The sequence below is a fragment of the Pelobates fuscus genome, chromosome 8 (assembly GCF_036172605.1).
Source record: "Pelobates fuscus isolate aPelFus1 chromosome 8, aPelFus1.pri, whole genome shotgun sequence".
Lineage (NCBI taxonomy): Eukaryota > Metazoa > Chordata > Amphibia > Anura > Pelobatidae > Pelobates > Pelobates fuscus.
The window spans coordinates 78,824,478-78,843,382 of NC_086324.1; the positions used below are offsets into that span (position 1 = coordinate 78,824,478).

The 18,905-nt window shown below is 42.9% G+C and overlaps 1 protein-coding gene across 1 annotated transcript; it reads left to right on the forward strand.

Moving 5' to 3' along the window:
- The first annotated feature begins 768 nt into the window (after nt 1–768).
- Nucleotides 769–3,233, forward strand: LOC134570786 (gamma-crystallin 1-like). The gene is made up of 3 exons (XM_063428759.1): nt 769–798; nt 1,287–1,529; nt 2,885–3,233. The coding sequence occupies exons 1-3, from the start codon at nt 790–792 to the stop codon at nt 3,158–3,160; spliced, it is 528 nt and encodes a 175-aa protein (XP_063284829.1). The 5' UTR covers nt 769–789; the 3' UTR covers nt 3,161–3,233.
- Nucleotides 3,234–18,905: the final 15,672 nt, after the last annotated feature.

Genomic DNA, 18,905 nt, shown 5'->3' on the forward strand with positions numbered 1-18,905 from the left:
TGTCAAGGTGTCAATATGTCATATGTCAGGTGTCAATCCATATCCATTGTGATTTAGGAATGTTAGGTGATTTATGCCCTTTATGGATTAAAACCAGACTCTGCATCAACTGTGTAATTTTCCATGGGAGTTTTGCCATGGATCCCCCTCTGGCATGCCACAGTCCAGGTGTTAGTCCCCTTGAAACAATTTTTCCATCACTATTGTGGCCAGAAAGAGCCCCTGTGGGTTTTAAAATTTGCCTGCCCATTGAAGTCTATGGCGGTTTGCCCGGTTCGCGAACATTTGCGGAAGTTCGCGTTCGCTGTCAGCGAACCGAAAATTTTATGTTCGCGACATCACTAGTTAGCAGCAGAAAGAAAAACCTTATCATGAACCAGAGCAGGTTTAACATATGGATAGATCGCGGGTTACTACTGTGAAAAAACCCGTAATTAAAATGTTTACTATTTGGAAAAGATTACCTAATAGTAGGAAATGTCAGAGAAATAAATAGACAAATGTGCAAAAAAACAGTTTTGTACTAAAGATATATTAGCTGGAGTCTATTGCAGGGTTGTTGTGAATGCCTTTTTTCATTTAATTCATAGTAAGCAAATATATACAATGGACTCAAACACAGAATAGTCTAAAAGACAATGAACAAAAGAGACATACATTTACCATAGTAAACACAAAAATCAATTGACATCACGCTCAATGTATGCAAACGTCAGCACTGTAAGGTGTATATAAGGCAGGTCTGTTTTTAACAAGCCACACTGAGCATTTGTTAAAGCATTGATCAAAATGGGAAAGGTAATACAAAATTTTGAACTCTGAAACGTGATAATCTCTAGCAAGAATTTCAGAATAACTATTTATGTTTCCTTTTATTAAAATGCATATTTCAGTTCAGTTTTGTTTTTAAATGCAAATGACATAATTACTTTTAACTAATAAATAACAATTAAGACTACACAGTGGCATTACTGCATTATAAAATAAATTACAAATAATAAAAATTGCATTTGCTATTAAAAGCATTAGTATTATTTAAACGTTGTCATTACATATATTTGCAATCCTGTATAATTAAGACACGTGTAAACTATGAGAAACTTCAGAAATGGTCTAATTTCAATTTCAGATTTAAAAAGTAATTTGATGCTTGCAAGATACCCCTTTTTGTGGGTTTATCTTTTTATTGACATTATATAATTGGAAATAACTTTAGAAATGTAGTATTAATGTGACTTGCTCTTGAATATAGGATTACATTGTAATTACCCTAATTATATTTACAGATTATCTTCTACGAAGACAGAAACTTTCAAGGGCGCTCTTATGAGTGCAGCGCAGACTGCTCTGATTTGTCTTCATACTTTAGTCGTTGCAACTCTGTTCGAGTTGAAAGTGGAAACTGGATTCTCTATGAGCACCCAAGCTACAAAGGAAACCAGTATTACCTTAGAAGGGGAGAATATCCCAATTTTCAGCAATGGTTGGGTTTTAATGACTCTGTGAGATCAGTCCACCTGACTCCTCAAGTAAGAATTTAATTATTTTTATGCATGTACAATATGACTTTTAGAGCTGATATCTTCTGTATACAACACCGCAAGAAAACCACACAAATCAAAATCTTTGCACACAACGAGCAATCAATAGACATAGCCATTGCCAGTTATACGTTGGTGGCTTTGTAGAAAGACAAGACAAAAACAAAACTACAAAGCGAAATAGCAGAAACATGCCAGGTTTTATACCTGTCTTGCTCTCCTTGCTGGGATAATGACAGTGGGTATAGCCCACTATCTCTGAATATTAAATCAAGCTAATCATATTAATTCATGGAATATTATATCATTCCTAAAATCTTACAGATATGATATATTTTAAAAGCCATAGCTTGCAGGTTTCCTAAGATATTTTCACCTTGAACATAAAATAACTTGAATTAGTGCTTAGTGTAGAAAATAACAATTTGCCAGCATGCACCATATATACCATCTAGCAATTATCCTTCTGTAATTAGAAACATAGAAACATAGAAACATAGAATGTGACGGCAGATAAGAACCATTTGGCCCATCTAGTCTGACCAATTTTCTAAATACTTTCATTAGTCTCTGGCCTTATCTTATAGTTAGGATAGCCTGATGCCTATCCCACGCATGCTTAAACTCCTTTACTGTGTTAACCTCTACCACTTCAGCTGGAAGGCTATTCCATGCATCCACTACCCTCTCAGTAAAGTAATACTTCCTGATATTATTTTTAAACCTTTGTCCCTCTAATTTAAGACTATGTCCTCTTGTTGTGGTAGTTTTTCTTCCTTTAAATATAGTCTCCTCCTTTACTGTGTTGATTCCCTTTATGTATTTAAATGTTTCTATCATATCCCCCCTGTCTCGTCTTTCCTCCAAGCTATACATGTTAAGATCCTTTAACTTTTCCTGGTAAGTTTTATCCTGCAATCCATGAACCAGTTTAGTAGCCCTTCTCTGAACTCTCTCCAAGGTATCAATATCCTTCTGAAGATACGGTCTCCAGTACTGCGTACAATACTCCAAGTGAGGTCTCACCAGTGTTCTGTACAATGGCATGAGCACTTCCCTCTTTCTACTGCTAATACCTACAATTTCCTCTAAATGTCTATTATCCAAAAATATGCATGTATATTGCTTTATATACTTTAAAATAATTATCACCTTTGCAGTCAGGTACAGTTTATTAAAATAAGCATTTCATGATTTGGCACTTCAAGAACAATGTCCTACACAAATTGTATCATCATGAAAAACATTGGAATTGTGGCTTCGCAACAGTGAGAATTTGCATTTTAAAAAAGAATAATTTTAAGATATAACAATTTAAAATTTCATACATTTTACTTTTGAAGCACCGAGGTCCATTCAGGATGAGGATCTATGAGAAAGAAGACTTCAGAGGTCAGATGATGGAGTTTACTGAAGACTGCCCTCATGTTTATGAGCAATTCCGTTACCATGATCTAAATTCCTGTAATGTGCTTGATGGTCACTGGGTTTTCTATGAGGAGCCCAACTACAAGGGACGTCAATATTACCTGAGACCTGGAGAATACAGAAAATATAGTGACTGGGGAGCCGTGAACTCAAGAGTTGGCTCATTCAGAAGAGTGCAATATCTCTATTAGAATGTTTAAAATACTTAAATGGTTTTACTGATCTTAAATTTTCAAGCAATAAAAAATATATTTTAAAGCAACATGTTTACTTTATTGTGCTCATTATTACAATTTAATTGTGTAACCACAAAGCTTTCATGAATAGCACATTAACTGAAAAAAATCTAACAGAGAAAATAGGTAGAGAGAGGAATCATCTTGTTACAATCATGTTCTACTGAAAACGGTAACTGAAAAGGGAGTGAGAGTTCCTCAATTGTGTCATTTTAGGTAGCACTACCTGCAATGACAATGGGGCCTCAACTAGTTTACTGTAAACTTCTATTCTGAACGTACAAGTTATATTTTATATATATATATATATATATATATATATATATATATAGGAAACATGGGGGGATGGTTGCACTCACCTAAACATGCTTAAATGGGGTGCTGCTGGGGGCCATATTATACAATAAATACACAAGATCCAGCGCACTCTCCTATCTACTAAACAGCAACTTCAATGTTGACAGATTTTATTAGTTTGTAAAAGTTTTTTTTAAAAACACCTAATCTAGGCAAAAAAATGGGGATTTAGTTACATTATATGATCATACATTGCATAAGCCTGCCACAACGTCAATGTACCCCATCTTTGGCAGGTCCTACTCTCACAGTCTAATGTCTGCTTTTATGAGATTAACCACTTACTTGGGAAAAAATTCCATCTGAGGCTCTCTGCAGTACAAGGCTAAATAGGGACCTGAGATGAGGCACCTGTAACAGGGAGGGGTGCAGAACCAAGGAGTTGGCTAGACTCCCAAATATATATAGGAAACATGGGGGGATGGTTGCACTCACCTAAACATGCTTAAATGGGGTGCTGCTGGGGGCCATATTATACAATAAATACACAAGATCCAGCGCACTCTCCTATCTACTAAACAGCAACTTCAATGTTGACAGATTTTATTAGTTTGTAAAAGTTTTTTTTAAAAACACCTAATCTAGGCAAAAAAATGGGGATTTAGTTACATTATATGATCATACATTGCATAAGCCTGCCACAACGTCAATGTACCCCATCTTTGGCAGGTCCTACTCTCACAGTCTAATGTCTGCTTTTATGAGATTAACCACTTACTTGGGAAAAAATTCCATCTGAGGCTCTCTGCAGTACAAGGCTAAATAGGGACCTGAGATGAGGCACCTGTAACAGGGAGGGGTGCAGAACCAAGGAGTTGGCTAGACTCCCAAATATATATAGGAAACATGGGGGGATGGTTGCACTCACCTAAACATGCTTAAATGGGGTGCTGCTGGGGGCCATATTATACAATAAATACACAAGATCCAGCGCACTCTCCTATCTACTAAACAGCAACTTCAATGTTGACAGATTTTATTAGTTTGTAAAACTACCTCCCCCCCCCCACCTCCCCCCTCACAATGGACAGGGGGGTTGTGAGAGAGAATGAGGAACAGGGAGTATGACATGGTTTGATGAGGGAGTGTGGTAAGTGTGTCAGGGCAATTGTGGCAAGGTAGGAGGGATGAGTGTGACAGGTTTAAGGGGGGTTAATGTGACAGGGTGAGTGTGGCAGAGTGAGGGCAGATGAGTTTGGAGGGTGTGAGATGAACGGGATTAGGAGTGGTTATGTACTTCATGTAACTAAATCCCCATTTTTTTGCCTAGATTAGGTGTTTTTAAAAAAAACTTTTACAAACTAATAAAATCTGTCAACATTGAAGTTGCTGTTTAGTGGATAGGAGAGTGCGCTAGATCTTGTGTATTGTTTATTGTATAATATGGCCCCCAGCAGCACCCCATTTAAGCATGTTTAGGTGAGTGCAACCATCCCCCCATGTTTCCTATATATATTTGGGAGTCTAGCCAACTCCTTGGTTCTGCACCCCTCCCTGTTACAGGTGCCTCATCTCAGGTCCCTATTTAGCCTTGTACTGCAGAGAGCCTCAGATGGAATTTTTTCCCAAGTAAGTGGTTAATCTCATAAAAGCAGACATTAGACTGTGAGAGTAGGACCTGCCAAAGATGGGGGTACATTGACGTTGTGGCAGGCTTATGCAATGTATGATCATATAATGTAACTAAATCCCCATTTTTTTGCCTAGATTAGGTGTTTTTAAAAAAAACTTTTACAAACTAATAAAATCTGTCAACATTGAAGTTGCTGTTTAGTAGATAGGAGAGTGCGCTGGATCTTGTGTATTTATTGTATAATATGGCCCCCAGCAGCACCCCATTTAAGCATGTTTAGGTGAGTGCAACCATCCCCCCATGTTTCCTATATATATTTGGGAGTCTAGCCAACTCCTTGGTTCTGCACCCCTCCCTGTTACAGGTGCCTCATCTCAGGTCCCTATTTAGCCTTGTACTGCAGAGAGCCTCAGATGGAATTTTTTCCCAAGTAAGTGGTTAATCTCATAAAAGCAGACATTAGACTGTGAGAGTAGGACCTGCCAAAGATGGGGTACATTGACGTTGTGGCAGGCTTATGCAATGTATGATCATATAATGTAACTAAATCCCCATTTTTTTGCCTAGATTAGGTGTTTTTAAAAAAAACTTTTACAAACTAATAAAATCTGTCAACATTGAAGTTGCTGTTTAGTAGATAGGAGAGTGCGCTGGATCTTGTGTATTTATTGTATAATATGGCCCCCAGCAGCACCCCATTTAAGCATGTTTAGGTGAGTGCAACCATCCCCCCATGTTTCCTATATATATTTGGGAGTCTAGCCAACTCCTTGGTTCTGCACCCCTCCCTGTTACAGGTGCCTCATCTCAGGTCCCTATTTAGCCTTGTACTGCAGAGAGCCTCAGATGGAATTTTTTCCCAAGTAAGTGGTTAATCTCATAAAAGCAGACATTAGACTGTGAGAGTAGGACCTGCCAAAGATGGGGTACATTGACGTTGTGGCAGACTTATGCAATGTATGATCATATAATGTAACTAAATCCCCATTTTTTTGCCTAGATTAGGTGTTTTTAAAAAAAACTTTTACAAACTAATAAAATCTGTCAACATTGAAGTTGCTGTTTAGTAGATAGGAGAGTGCGCTGGATCTTGTGTATTTATTGTATAATATGGCCCCCAGCAGCACCCCATTTAAGCATGTTTAGGTGAGTGCAACCATCCCCCCATGTTTCCTATATATATTTGGGAGTCTAGCCAACTCCTTGGTTCTGCACCCCTCCCTGTTACAGGTGCCTCATCTCAGGTCCCTATTTAGCCTTGTACTGCAGAGAGCCTCAGATGGAATTTTTTCCCAAGTAAGTGGTTAATCTCATAAAAGCAGACATTAGACTGTGAGAGTAGGACCTGCCAAAGATGGGGTACATTGACGTTGTGGCAGGCTTATGCAATGTATGATCATATAATGTAACTAAATCCCCATTTTTTTGCCTAGATTAGGTGTTTTTAAAAAACTTTTACAAACTAATAAAATCTGTCAACATTGAAGTTGCTGTTTAGTAGATAGGAGAGTGCGCTGGATCTTGTGTATTTATTATATATATATATATATATATATATATAAATATATTTGTGCTCGGAATTTAATATGTAATGGATAATGTCAGAGATAAAAGTTGGTTGTGGTGTGCCGAAACCAACATCTGAGTGGGCCTGGTGGGTGGGGAACACTTGAACTCGAACGTCAGAGGTGAGTAGGGGCTGGGAGTTTAAGTAGGGGACTTACTCCTCCCACAAATTCAGGCCTAATGGCCTTTCTACTTGTGCTCGGAATTTAATATGTAATGGATAATGTCAGAGATAAAAGTTGGTTGTGGTGTGCTGAAACCAACGTCCGAGTGGGCCTGTAAATAAAAGAGGGCAAAGCGAAGTTCGAAAAAACACACTTTATTGCATTTGTTTACATTACTAAATTCCTGAAGGCTTGGCGAAGTTCTCTTTCTGGTCGTGGAATGTACGTATTGTATATAGAGGACTTCCAGCGACCCAGTCTCTTTATAATGTGGACCGGGGTGTTAGTACTAGAAGCTGATGAAGCAGCTCCTATGCAAAATGAATGCCCGGAGAATGAAGCTGGGTTGTAACCCAATTTTCCCAATAGGATTCTAACATGCGTGGTGAATTTTGATGGTAAGAGAGGAAGAGCGCCCTTTGTTAATGATACCACAAGCCGAGTTGTCGAAATAGCATTTTACTGCCTTGCCAGACCAGAGGTGACCCCAAGTGGGTGCGGCCGCCACTATGGGGTAAATTTCAAACAGAGCTGAAGTTTCTCTAAACCCCGGCAAGGCATCCATCTCAGCTGGCCAGTGACCCCTAAACCAGTGATTACCAAATATAGCTGCGCAACCCGTGTTGGCTGCAGCGTCAGTGTAAATGCAGGGTGAGGAGTCGGAGAGAGGGGGAATAAACATGGAGATACTGTTCCATTCAGTCAAGAAGTTCCCCCACATGAGTAGGTCAGCTTTGACGTGCTGGTCCAATGTGATTGGGCAGGCATCCGGTACCCCATGAAGCAGACAAAGGAGCCTGGACACAAAAGATCTACCCTGTGGAACGATGCACATCGCGAAATTCAGGGACCCCAATAAGGACTGAAGTTCTTTCCAGGTGCATACATAATTCCGCAGGAACATATCTATTTCCCCTCTCAGGCGGACCACTTTTTCAGGGGGAAGGCTGGCGCGGAAGGTACCAGAGTCTAGCTCTATCCCCAAGAAAGTAAGTTTAGAGGTGGGGCCAATTGTTTTAGAGGGAGACAAAGGTACCCCGAGGGTGGAAAAAAGTGCAGAGGTGCTGAGGATATCGGTGGGTGTGCGTGTGCTTGGTTCTATTATGAGGAAGTCATCCAAGTAGTGAATGGCGGCGTGACACCTAATAATGTTCAGAAGCAGCCAGCATAGAGTTTCTGCAAAAATATCGAACAGTTTAGGGCTGCTTCTGGACCCAAAAGTGAGTCGCGTGGAAAAATAGTACCTGTTTCGCCATTTAACACCGTGCAAGTGCCAAAGTGATGGGTGCATGGGCAGTAATTTGAATGCGTTGGTAATGTCTGTTTTACTAAGCCAGGCATTGCTACCAGTTGAAATGATGGTTTGTATAGCGTCGTCTATTTTTACGTATTGTAGTGAGAATTCGTCTGAGGGAATGAGTGCGTTGATGCTAGGAACAAAAGAAGAGTGCGGTGCCGATAAATCAATAATCATGCGCTTTTTATTTGAATATTTGTGTACAGCTATGCCAATAGGGTTAGTGCACCAGGAGGAAAACGGTGAGGAGGTGAAGGGGCCGATCATGAAACCTTGTGCTATTTCTGTGGAGAGGAGAACGTCCGTGGCCTCTGGGTCTAGGCAGGCTGATAGGAGGTTGGGGCATTCCAGTGTCCCCGAGGGAATGGCCACGAGACCTGTGAGAAAGCCCTGGGTGAATCCTGTTATCAAATACTCCACTAGATGTTTACTTGGATGGGTTTTTAAGTAAAAAGCCAGGTTGTCGATATTAACGTCGGTTAGTCACTTGCTAGGGGACAACCTGGCCGGGCACATGGTCTTAGTGTGTGCCCTGAAGCAGATAGAGCAGAAGTGCAACAATCTACAGGCGCTGAAGCTGCAGGAACCTGCATTGAAGTTGTTGCACACCTGCGCTTTCCCTAAAAAGGAGATGGGCCTACCCAGTTTATCCCGCTGTCCACCTTCCTGTTTAAGGTGAGGAGTGGAAGTGGATTGAGGGGTGGGAGTGGGGGTGGATGAATCAGCCATAGAAGGGCACAAATCGACCAAGTGGGTTGAGGAATTGCATATGGCACAGGACGGGGGCCTCAGACCAGCGAAGAATAGTTCTGTATCCATCTGACACCAGTTAATTCTTACATTAAACTGTTTCAGATGTGTCGCCGCTTTCGCTGATATCGATTTATGGTAATCATAAAAAGATGAGCCCCCGTACTTAACGCCCAAATCCACCACTTTATGGAGATAGAGGTCCAATGGCACTTTCCACCTTGCTTAACCTGCTGTTTAAGGTCTGCAGGTTGGCCAGGATTGCCATAAGGGTGTCCTGGGTGGCTGTGCCAGTGCCAGAAGGTTGACTTTGAGAGCTAGTGCCTGGCCTAGGCTCAGGGGCTTTGTTGGTCAAAAGTCTGTATAATTCTGCCTTTTGGGCCATAGCAGGAAAGGGGATTCCCCTAAGCCTGAGTTCGGTTGTAATTGTAGGTATAGCCCATGCTCTCAAAGACGTAGGGGTAAAAGGGGCGAGAGATACTCCTTGAGACTCTGGTCTGATAGGAATGGATATTATATCCTCATGAGGCTACTCATCCATGGGAGATGTATCTTGCGACATTCTAGAAATGAATTAAATGAGTTGGATTTATTAGGGGCGTCTGAGAAAATTATTTCAAGGGGTGGGGGGGAGAGGGGGAATTCCTCAGGTGAACTGGACTGTAAGGTTACTGCCGAAGCGAAAAACTTAACTTAGACTAGTGACGGATGAGGCCCTACTAATGCTAAGTGGCGGTGAGAGGCTCTATCTATGATTTGGGCGAAGTGAACTACATTGCCACAGATGTGGTGGTGGGATGTTGGCCTCTCGATGACATTTAAAAGGTTCAAAACGTGTGGCCGTGAAAAGTGAGGCCCTGACTACGGCCCTGTAGAAGAGCGAATGAGGCCTTTAACTATGATTTGGGCGTAGGGCCATACCTCCGTTTTGAGGTTGGGAGATGGTTTGTAAATGCCTCGGTGAGCTAGGTCTGAAGTCCAGACCCTGTGAGCCAGTTCACGTACCATCTATGGGATAAATTGGCGAATTATGTGATGGTAGGATACTAACCTTGATAGTGATTATACCCGTGGACTTGACCTTCAAGTATATATGGAAGAGAGGCCCAGCGGTTGGTGATATCATAGCAGAAGCCTAAGGGGTTTGAGACAGATGTAGATCTGTGTGAGCGTGGCGTATGAGCGCATCATGAATTACATGGGGGGGCATGGACGGGTGATACGAGAGAGTGGCAAAATGGACCGTGAAGGCTGTCTGCGGCCTTGAAACGGAAACTGAAGTAAAATACTGAAGATTAAAGAAAAACTATACCTGGATACAAGGGACAAGAACCAGGTTTTCTCTGATTTAGACAAGGCAAAGCTGTTGATGCTATCGTAGTAGAAGCCTAAGGGTTTGAGACAGATGTAAATCTGAGTGGGCGTGACGTATGAGCGCAGCGTGAGTTGACAAATGTAAAGTGATGGCTGTCTGAGTTTTTTGCCAAAACAGAAACTAAAGTAAAATAAATACTATACCTGGGTTAAAGAACAAAACTCAGGGCCGAACTGAGTTAAACTCAATTTAGCCGAAATATATGACAAAAGTATGATCTGTGGAGATTTAAATAATTTTTTTAACAGAGTTTTGATTAATTTGCATGTAAAGGCATAGTATATTATTGTGTGAATAGTGATTTTCGTGGTAACACTTCCAAGTAAGTATGATAGTAGCTGCTGCTAGAGTTTAGTGCAGGGAAGCTACATATTATACAGAATAAACAGAAAATACCATAGAAAGGACAAGAGATGATGTATCTAATGTTTAAAGTAAAGTATATACATCCACAGGATAACAATATGGCCAGCGGGAAACTTATTGAGTATAACCGTTGTTATCAAATGGTATATACATCCAAGGGATAACAATATGGCCAGCGGGAAACTTATTGAGTATACCAGTTGTTATCAAGTAAGCAAAAATAATACAGTTTTATTAGACATTACTAAATAATAAAGGAAAAAATCGATCAGTGCTATACAATAAACCTCAAAAAATTGTGAATTAAAAAATCTGGTACAAGATCAGTGCCAGTGTAATTAATGAATGCAAACCAATGTAGCCAACAAGTAACTATCAGTAGAGGCAAGTGGGTAATGCTGTTGGACTGAAAAGAAACAGACACCAATCAAATAGCTTGGTGATTGTCTGTCTCATCAGATTTCAGTTATTCACTGCAAAAAATCTTATACAGACCTTCCACATTGATGCCTTAGTAGACTATTCTGACGATAAATACCGAGTCTGTCTAATAACAGTGTGATATTTAATGTAAATAACCTCTATGTTCTTGCCTACAATCAGTATGACCGGCAACTGTCAGCAAATCACTAAAATGTTGGTAACCCAAAGGACGAGAGAACCGTCACTGTTACGGGGTAAATTGAAAATATAATCTTAGTCTGGTAGCTAGATAATCTGTAAGGTAGTCCTGTTCAAAACGGCAGTCTAATATTTGATAAGTTGGACGTAGTCTCCATATTACTGCCACATATCGATTTAGTAGATAGATATAAAGATAGATAGTAGCAGGGAAATGATACACTAAGTGATTGGACTGACGTTTGAACTGACATACAGAGCGTTAAGTGAGTATACCAAACATCTGCCAGCAGTAAGAACTGATAGTTATACAAATGGTGTACAGCTAGACAATACAAGGGAGGGGGAGGGGGACAAAGTCATAGTGGACAAAGTTACAAAGTGTCCATACGAAATAACGCACTATGTGTTCTGAAGGCTGTTGAAAATCTAACAACCCTCTTTAGTAATGTGTCCCGTGCCTTCAAGGGCACCTAACCCCAACCACCAGAATATCTATCGCTAAAAACAGTAAGTATCGTAGATGAAAATAAAATAAAGATCATTGGTTGCAAATAATTAGGTTGAATCAAAGAGTGCGGTCGCCGATCTGCGCACTACACCATGGATCCAAAAGTGCAGTGCACGGTAATCCTCTGACGCGCGCGTTTCGCTACTCCTAGCGATCTGCGCACTACACCATGGATCCAAAAGTGCAGTGCACGCTAATCCTCTGACGCGCGCGTTTCGCTACTCCTAGCTGCTATGTATATACTTTACTTTAAACATTAGATACATAATCTCTTGTCCTTTCTATTTCTATTTGGGGTTACCCCCCACTCAGGTGTGTATCTAATGTGGCTCTACTAGTTCGCTTCTTTTCTCAGAAAATACCATAGAAAACATGTGGCGATAACAGCCAAAAACTGGGTATGTGAACTGATACAAGAAAATACAATGGAAAGTATGAATGAAATTTTAGCAACCAATGTCTTGTTTATAGTAAAAAATAAATAAAAAAAATGTGGCATCCCTTTCCCACATAGTATGAAAGTATAGCCTTTGTACCAGCATGAGATAATCCCCCAAAAGGATTTATATGTATACTGATATCTAGCTTAACGTTTGTACCGTAATATTTAGATCCGTGAGGGGGTGAGGGGAGGTGTAGGACCCCCCAGACGGGTGAACGAAAGAGCCACCTATATGCCGACGTGAGGGGACCGTGGATTGTCCCCGGTAGTAATTGCCGATATGTGCGTTCCGGCCCCCCGCTAAGACCACAGTGCGGTGTGGTGGGGACCGGAACTTAACGCATTTTTTAAACTCACAGTTAGCTAGCCAGCAAGCCGGACCGCCGAAGTACCGTAGGATTTCAGCCGTGCAGCCAAAACCCCAGACACCCGGACCGGAAGTGACGCGAACCTGACGACATGCGAACCGGAAGTAGATCAAGGAACACTTGAACTCGAACATCAGAGGTAAGTAGGGGCTGGGAGTTTAAGTAGGGGACTTACTCCTCCCACAAATTCAGGCCTAATGGCCTTTCTACATATATATATAAATATATATATATTAGTCAGGATTATACAGAGTTAATCTACAGTCTTACATTTCATAAGGTGTAATTAAAAAATGTGTGTGCCTGTTTTGTCATGATTTTTTGGGGCTTAGAGTATAAATTCAGTTTGTCGACTGATGAACTGTGTCCTCACAAAATAAAAAAGTTATATAGTCTTTCATCCTTATTTATTCAAAATGTCTGAGCAGCAATAATGCAACACATTTAACACATGTGCACAATTGCATGTCGTGGCAAGGAGACTTTAGATGCTTTTTGACTGTTTGAGAGACTATTCTGTCTCAAAATATCAGACCTTATGTGTGAAGTAGCAGCACCAAGTCACAAACCAGTAACAACAATGGTTAAATGCATGACACTCCCATATACAAACACACATATGCGATGTTCGGTCCGCCCCCTATTTGTCATCATTGAATAAACTTTGACCCTGTACCTCACAGTCATCAGACACATTCCAGCCAATTAGCAGCAGACCCTCCCGCCCAGACCCTCCCACCTCCTGGACAGCATCCATTTTAGATTCATTCGGAAGCTGCATTCTTAGTGAGAGGAGGGACAGTGTAGCTGCTGCTGATTTAATAGGGAAATCGATAGCTAGGCTAGTGTATTCAGTGTCCACTACAGTCCTGAAGGACTCATCTGATCTCTGCTGTAAGGACTGCACCCAAAAAAGCCCTTTTTAGGGCTAGAACATCAGTCTTTTTTTTTTTTCCCTGTGTAATCTAATTGCAGTTGCCTGCCTGCCAGCGTGTGTGTCAGGCTCACAGCGTATACTGTGCCCACTTGCCCAGTGCCACCACTCATATCTGGTGTCACAATAGCTTGCATTTAAAAAAAAAAACTTTCTTGACTGTAATATAATAGCAGTCAGTTTCCTTCACACGTGTGCGTTTCAGGGCCTGCCAGGGCACAGTGTCACACCAGTGCAACTCATATCTGCTGTAACAGTAGTGTACATTTAAAAAAAACAACAACACTTTTTTGACTGTGAAATAATAGCAGTCAATTTCCTTCACACGTACGCATTTCAGGGCCTGCCAGGGCACAGTGTCACACCAGTGCAACTCATATCTGGTATAACAGTAGTGTACATTTAAAAAAACCCAAACACTTTTTTGACTGTGAAATAATAGTAGTCAGTTTCCTTCACACGTGTGCGTTTCAGGGCCTGCCAGGGCACAGTGTCACACCAGTGCAACTCATATCTGGTGTAACAGTAGTTTACATTTAAAAAAAACAAAACACTTTTTTGACTGTGAAATAATAGCAGTCAGTTTCCTTCACACGTGTGCGTTTCAGGGCCTGCCAGGGCACAGTGTCACACCAGTGCAACTCATATCTGGTGTAACAGTAGTGTACATTTAAAAGAAAAAAAAACACTTTTTTGACTGTGAAAAAATAGCAATCAGTTTCCTTCACACGTGTGCGTTTCAGGGCCTGCCAGGGCACAGTGCCACACCAGTGCAACTCATATCTGGTGTAACAGTAGTGTACATTTAAAAGAAAAAAAAAACACTTTTTTGACTGTGAAAAAATAGCAGTCAGTTTCCTTCACATGTGTGCGTTTCAGGGCCTGCCAGGGCACAGTGTCACACCAGTGCAACTCATATCTGGTGTAACAGTAGTGTACATTTAAAAAAACAAAAAAAAAAAAACTTTTTTGACTGTGAAATAATAGCAGTCAGTTTCCTTCACGCGTGTGCGTTTCAGGGCCTGCCAGGGCACAGTGTCACACCAGTGCAACTCATATCTGGTGTAACAGTAGTGTGCATTAAAAAAAAACCTAGAAATTTGACTGTGAAATAATAGCAGTCAGTTTCCTTCACACGTGTGCGTTTCAGGGCCTGCCAGGGCACAGTGTCACACCAGTGCAACTCATATCTGGTCTAACAGTAGTGTACATTTAAAAAAATATATCCAATTTTGACTGTAATAGATTGAATAGCAGTTAGTTGACTGCAAGCGTGTGTCAGTCCTACAGCGTCTACTTTGCCAACTTCTGCCAGTGCACAGTGCCACTCATATCTGTTGTCACAGTAGCTTGCACGCATAGTACCACTAATCGAAAAAAATATGACAGGCAGAGGCAGGCCACCCTGCAGGGGCCGTCGTGGTCGTGGTGCTGTGATTCCCTTTGACCCTAGAATAATGCACAGTGTTCAGAGGCCACGTACCCTGAACTCGAAAAGTTCTGAGGACATAGTTGACTGCCTAACACAGGACACCCAATCTTCTACAGCTTCTGCTCGGAACCTTGACGCACAATCCTCCCCCAGCTTAGCTTCAGGCACCTCTCAAGTTACCACTCCCCCGCCTGCCGCCACCACCAACACTAGCACCACAGCCACTTCAATTGATCTGTCAGAGGAGTTATTTACACATCAGTTGGAAGAAATGAGTGATGAGCAACCATTATTGACAGAGGATGTAGATAACAAGGATATGTCTCAGTCAGGCAGCATTACACACATGGACGTACGGTGTGATGATGATGATGTTGTACCCGCTGCTGCTTCCTTTGCTGAGTTGTCAGATACAAGTGAAGTGGTTGATGATGACGATGCGTCCGTGGATGTCACGTGGGTGCCCGCTAGAAGAGAAGAAGAACAGGGGGAAAGTTAAGATGGGGAGACAGAGAGGAGGAGGAGACGAGTTGGAAGCAGGGGGAGGTCGTCGCAAGAAGCTAGTGGCACAGTCAGACATCATGCATCGGCACCCGGGGTCAGCCAGACAGCACGCCAATCAACGCATGCTGTTGCCACCACCAAAATGCCGTCATTGCAGAACTCAGCAGTGTGGCATTTTTTTTTGTGTGTCTGCCTCTGACAACAGCAATGCCATTTGCAACCTGTGCCAAAAGAAACTGAGTCAACACCCACCTAAGTACAACTGCTTTGCGAAGGCACATGATCGCACATCACAAACGCCTATGGGATCAACACATGAGTACAAGCAGCACACAAACTCAAAGCCGCCATCCTTCCTGGTCCAGCATCTTTAGCAAAGTCAACCACTGCTGTCCTCCTTGCCCCCTCTCAACCATCCGCCACTCCGTCTCTCGCCTTGAGCAGTTCCTGCTCATCTGCCCACAGTCAAGTGTCTGTCAAGGACATGTTTGAGTGTAAGAAGCCAATGTCACAAAGTCACCCCCTTGCCCGGCATCCGACAGCTGGCTTGTCTAAACTCTTAGCCCGCCAGCTTTTACCATACAAGCTGGTGGAGTCTGAGGCATTCCAAAACTTTGTAGCTATTGGGACAACGCAGTGGAAGGATACCCGGCCGAAATTTCTTTGCACAAAAGGCAATCCCCAACATGTACTCGATTGTGCAAAAGGAAGTAATGGCATGTCTGGCACACAGTGTTGGGGCAAGGGTCCATCTGACCACTGATACCTGGTCTGAAAAGCATGGTCAGGGCAGGTATATCAACTACACCTGCATTGGGTAAACCTGCTGACGGCTGCCAAGCATGGAATGCGTGGCTCTGCAGAGGAGTTGGTGACACCGCTACGACTTGCAGGAAGGCCTGCTGCCACCTCCTCTACTCCTCCTACTCCATCCACTTCTATAACCTCCTCGGCTGAGTCCTCTTCTGCTGCTGCACCCCCCCAGCTCCCCAGGTACTATTCCACATCGCGGATACGGCAGTGTCACGCCGTCTTGGGGTTGACTTGCCTGAAAGCAGAGAGTCACACCGGACCTGCACTCCTGTCCTCCCTCAACGCACAGGTGGATCAGTTGCTGACTCCGCACCAACTGGAGATCGGCAAAGTGGTTTGTGACAACGGAAGAAATTTGTTGGCGGCATTGAATTTGGGCAAGTTGACACATGTGCATGGCACATGTGTGTAATCTGATCGTACAACGCTTTGTGCATAAGTACCCAGGCTTACAGGACGTCCTGGAGCAGGCCAGGAAGGTGTGTAGCCAGTTCAGGCATTCCTAAACGGCCATGGCGCACTTTTCAGATATCCAGCGGTGAAACAACATGCCAGTGAGGCGCTTGATTTGTGACAGCCCGACACGTTGGAATTCAACACTCCTAATGTTCGACCGCCTGCTCCAACAAGAAAAAGCCGTTAACGACTATTTGTATGACCGGGGTGCTAGGACAGCCTCTGCGGAGCTTGGAATTTTTTTGCCACGTTACTGGACGCTCATGCGCAATGCCTGTAGGCTAATGCGTCCTTTTGAGGAGGTGACAAACCTAGTCAGTCGCACCGAAGGCCCCATCAGCGATATCTTACCATTTGTTTTCTTCCTGGAGCATGCCCTGCGAAGAGTGCTGGATCAGGCCGTAGATGAGTGTGAAGAGGAAGAGGAAGAGTTGTGGTCACCATCACCACCAGAAACAGCCTTATCAGCATCGCTTGCTGGACCTGCGGCAACGCTGGAAGAGGATTGTGAGGAAGAGGAGTCAGAGGAGGAATGTGGCTTTGAGGAGGAGGAGGAAGACCAACCACAACAGGCATCCCAGGGTGCTCGTTGTCACCTATCTGGTACCCGTGGTGTTGTACGTGGCTAGGGGGAAGAACATACTTTCAGTGAGATCACTGAGGACGAGGAACGGGACATGAGTAGCTCGGCATCCAACCTTGTGCAAATGGGGTCTTTCATGCTGGCGTGCCTGTTGAGGGACCCTCATATAAAAAGGCTGAAGGAGAACGACCTGTACAGGGTGTCTATGCCACTAGACCCCCGGTATAAGCAGAAAGTGCCTGAAATGTTACCGAATTACCGGAATTCGGAAAGGATGCAGCAGTTCCAAAATCAATTAAAAAGTATGCTTTACACAGCGTACAAGGGTGATGTCACAGCACAACGGGAATCTAAAAGGGGAAGAGGTGAAAGTAATCCTCCTCCTCCCACGACCACGCCGGCAAGGACAGGATGCTTTACAGACGTGTTGTTGATGGAGGACATGCGGAGCTTTTTAAGTCCTACACATCGCCATAGCCCTTCGGTGTCCACCCTCAGAGAACGTCTCGGCTGACAGGTAGCAGACTACCTCGCCTTAACTGCAGATATCAACACTCTGAGGAGCAATAAACCCCTTGACTACTGGGTGTGCAGGCTTGACCTGTGGCCTGAGCTATCCCAATTTGCGATAGAACTTCTGGCCTGCCCCACTTCAAGTGTCCTGTCAGAAAGGAGCTTCAGTGCAGCAGGAGGTATTGTCACTGAGAAGAGAAGTTGCCTAGGTCAAAAAATTCTAGATTACCTCACCTTTATTAAGATGAATGAGGGATGGATTCCAAAGGGACTGACAGTGGGTGATACATTCGACTAAAAAAGGCCGGATGAGGGGGTCGTAACAGGGATTAAACTGATAAGAATAGTACTACTTAACACACCACTCCTATCTGGTGGCACATTAGATTACACACGCAGTGCCCCAAATTTGAAGTAGGAGGACCAACCAAGCATCTTTTTCCATCTCCCGGTTCCTAAAATCGATGCCATATACACGTCCCCTGATAGGGGACGTAACAGGGATTAAACTGATAGGAATAGTACTACTTAACACACCTTATAATAATGCAGAGAGAGGCAACGCAGAGAGAGGAGTCTGAAGAAGAGGATTCAGAGGAGGAAGGTGGCTTTGAGGAGGTGGAAGACAAAACACAGCAGGCGTCCCAGGGGGCTTGTTGTCACCTTTCGGGGACCCTTGGTGTTGTACGTGGCTGGGTGGAGGAAGAGACCTTTAATGACATCAGTGAGGACAAGGAACAGGACATGGCTAGCTTGGTATCCAACCTTGTGCAAATGGGGAGTTTGCGGTTGTGCAAATGGACAGTTTGCGGTTGTTTGCTGTGGTTAAATGGGGAGTTTGGTCGGTCACTGTGAAGCGGGCGTAACCCTTACACTACCTGATCGATACAACATCATACCTGATATTTTAAAGCACGTTATTCCAAACAATTTAGGAATGTTAGGTGATTTATGCCCTTTATGGATTAAAACCAGACTCTGCATCAACTATGTAATTTTCCATGGGAGTTTTGCCATAGATCCCCTTCCGGCATGCCACAGTCCAGGTGTTAGTCGCCTTGAAACAACTTTTTCA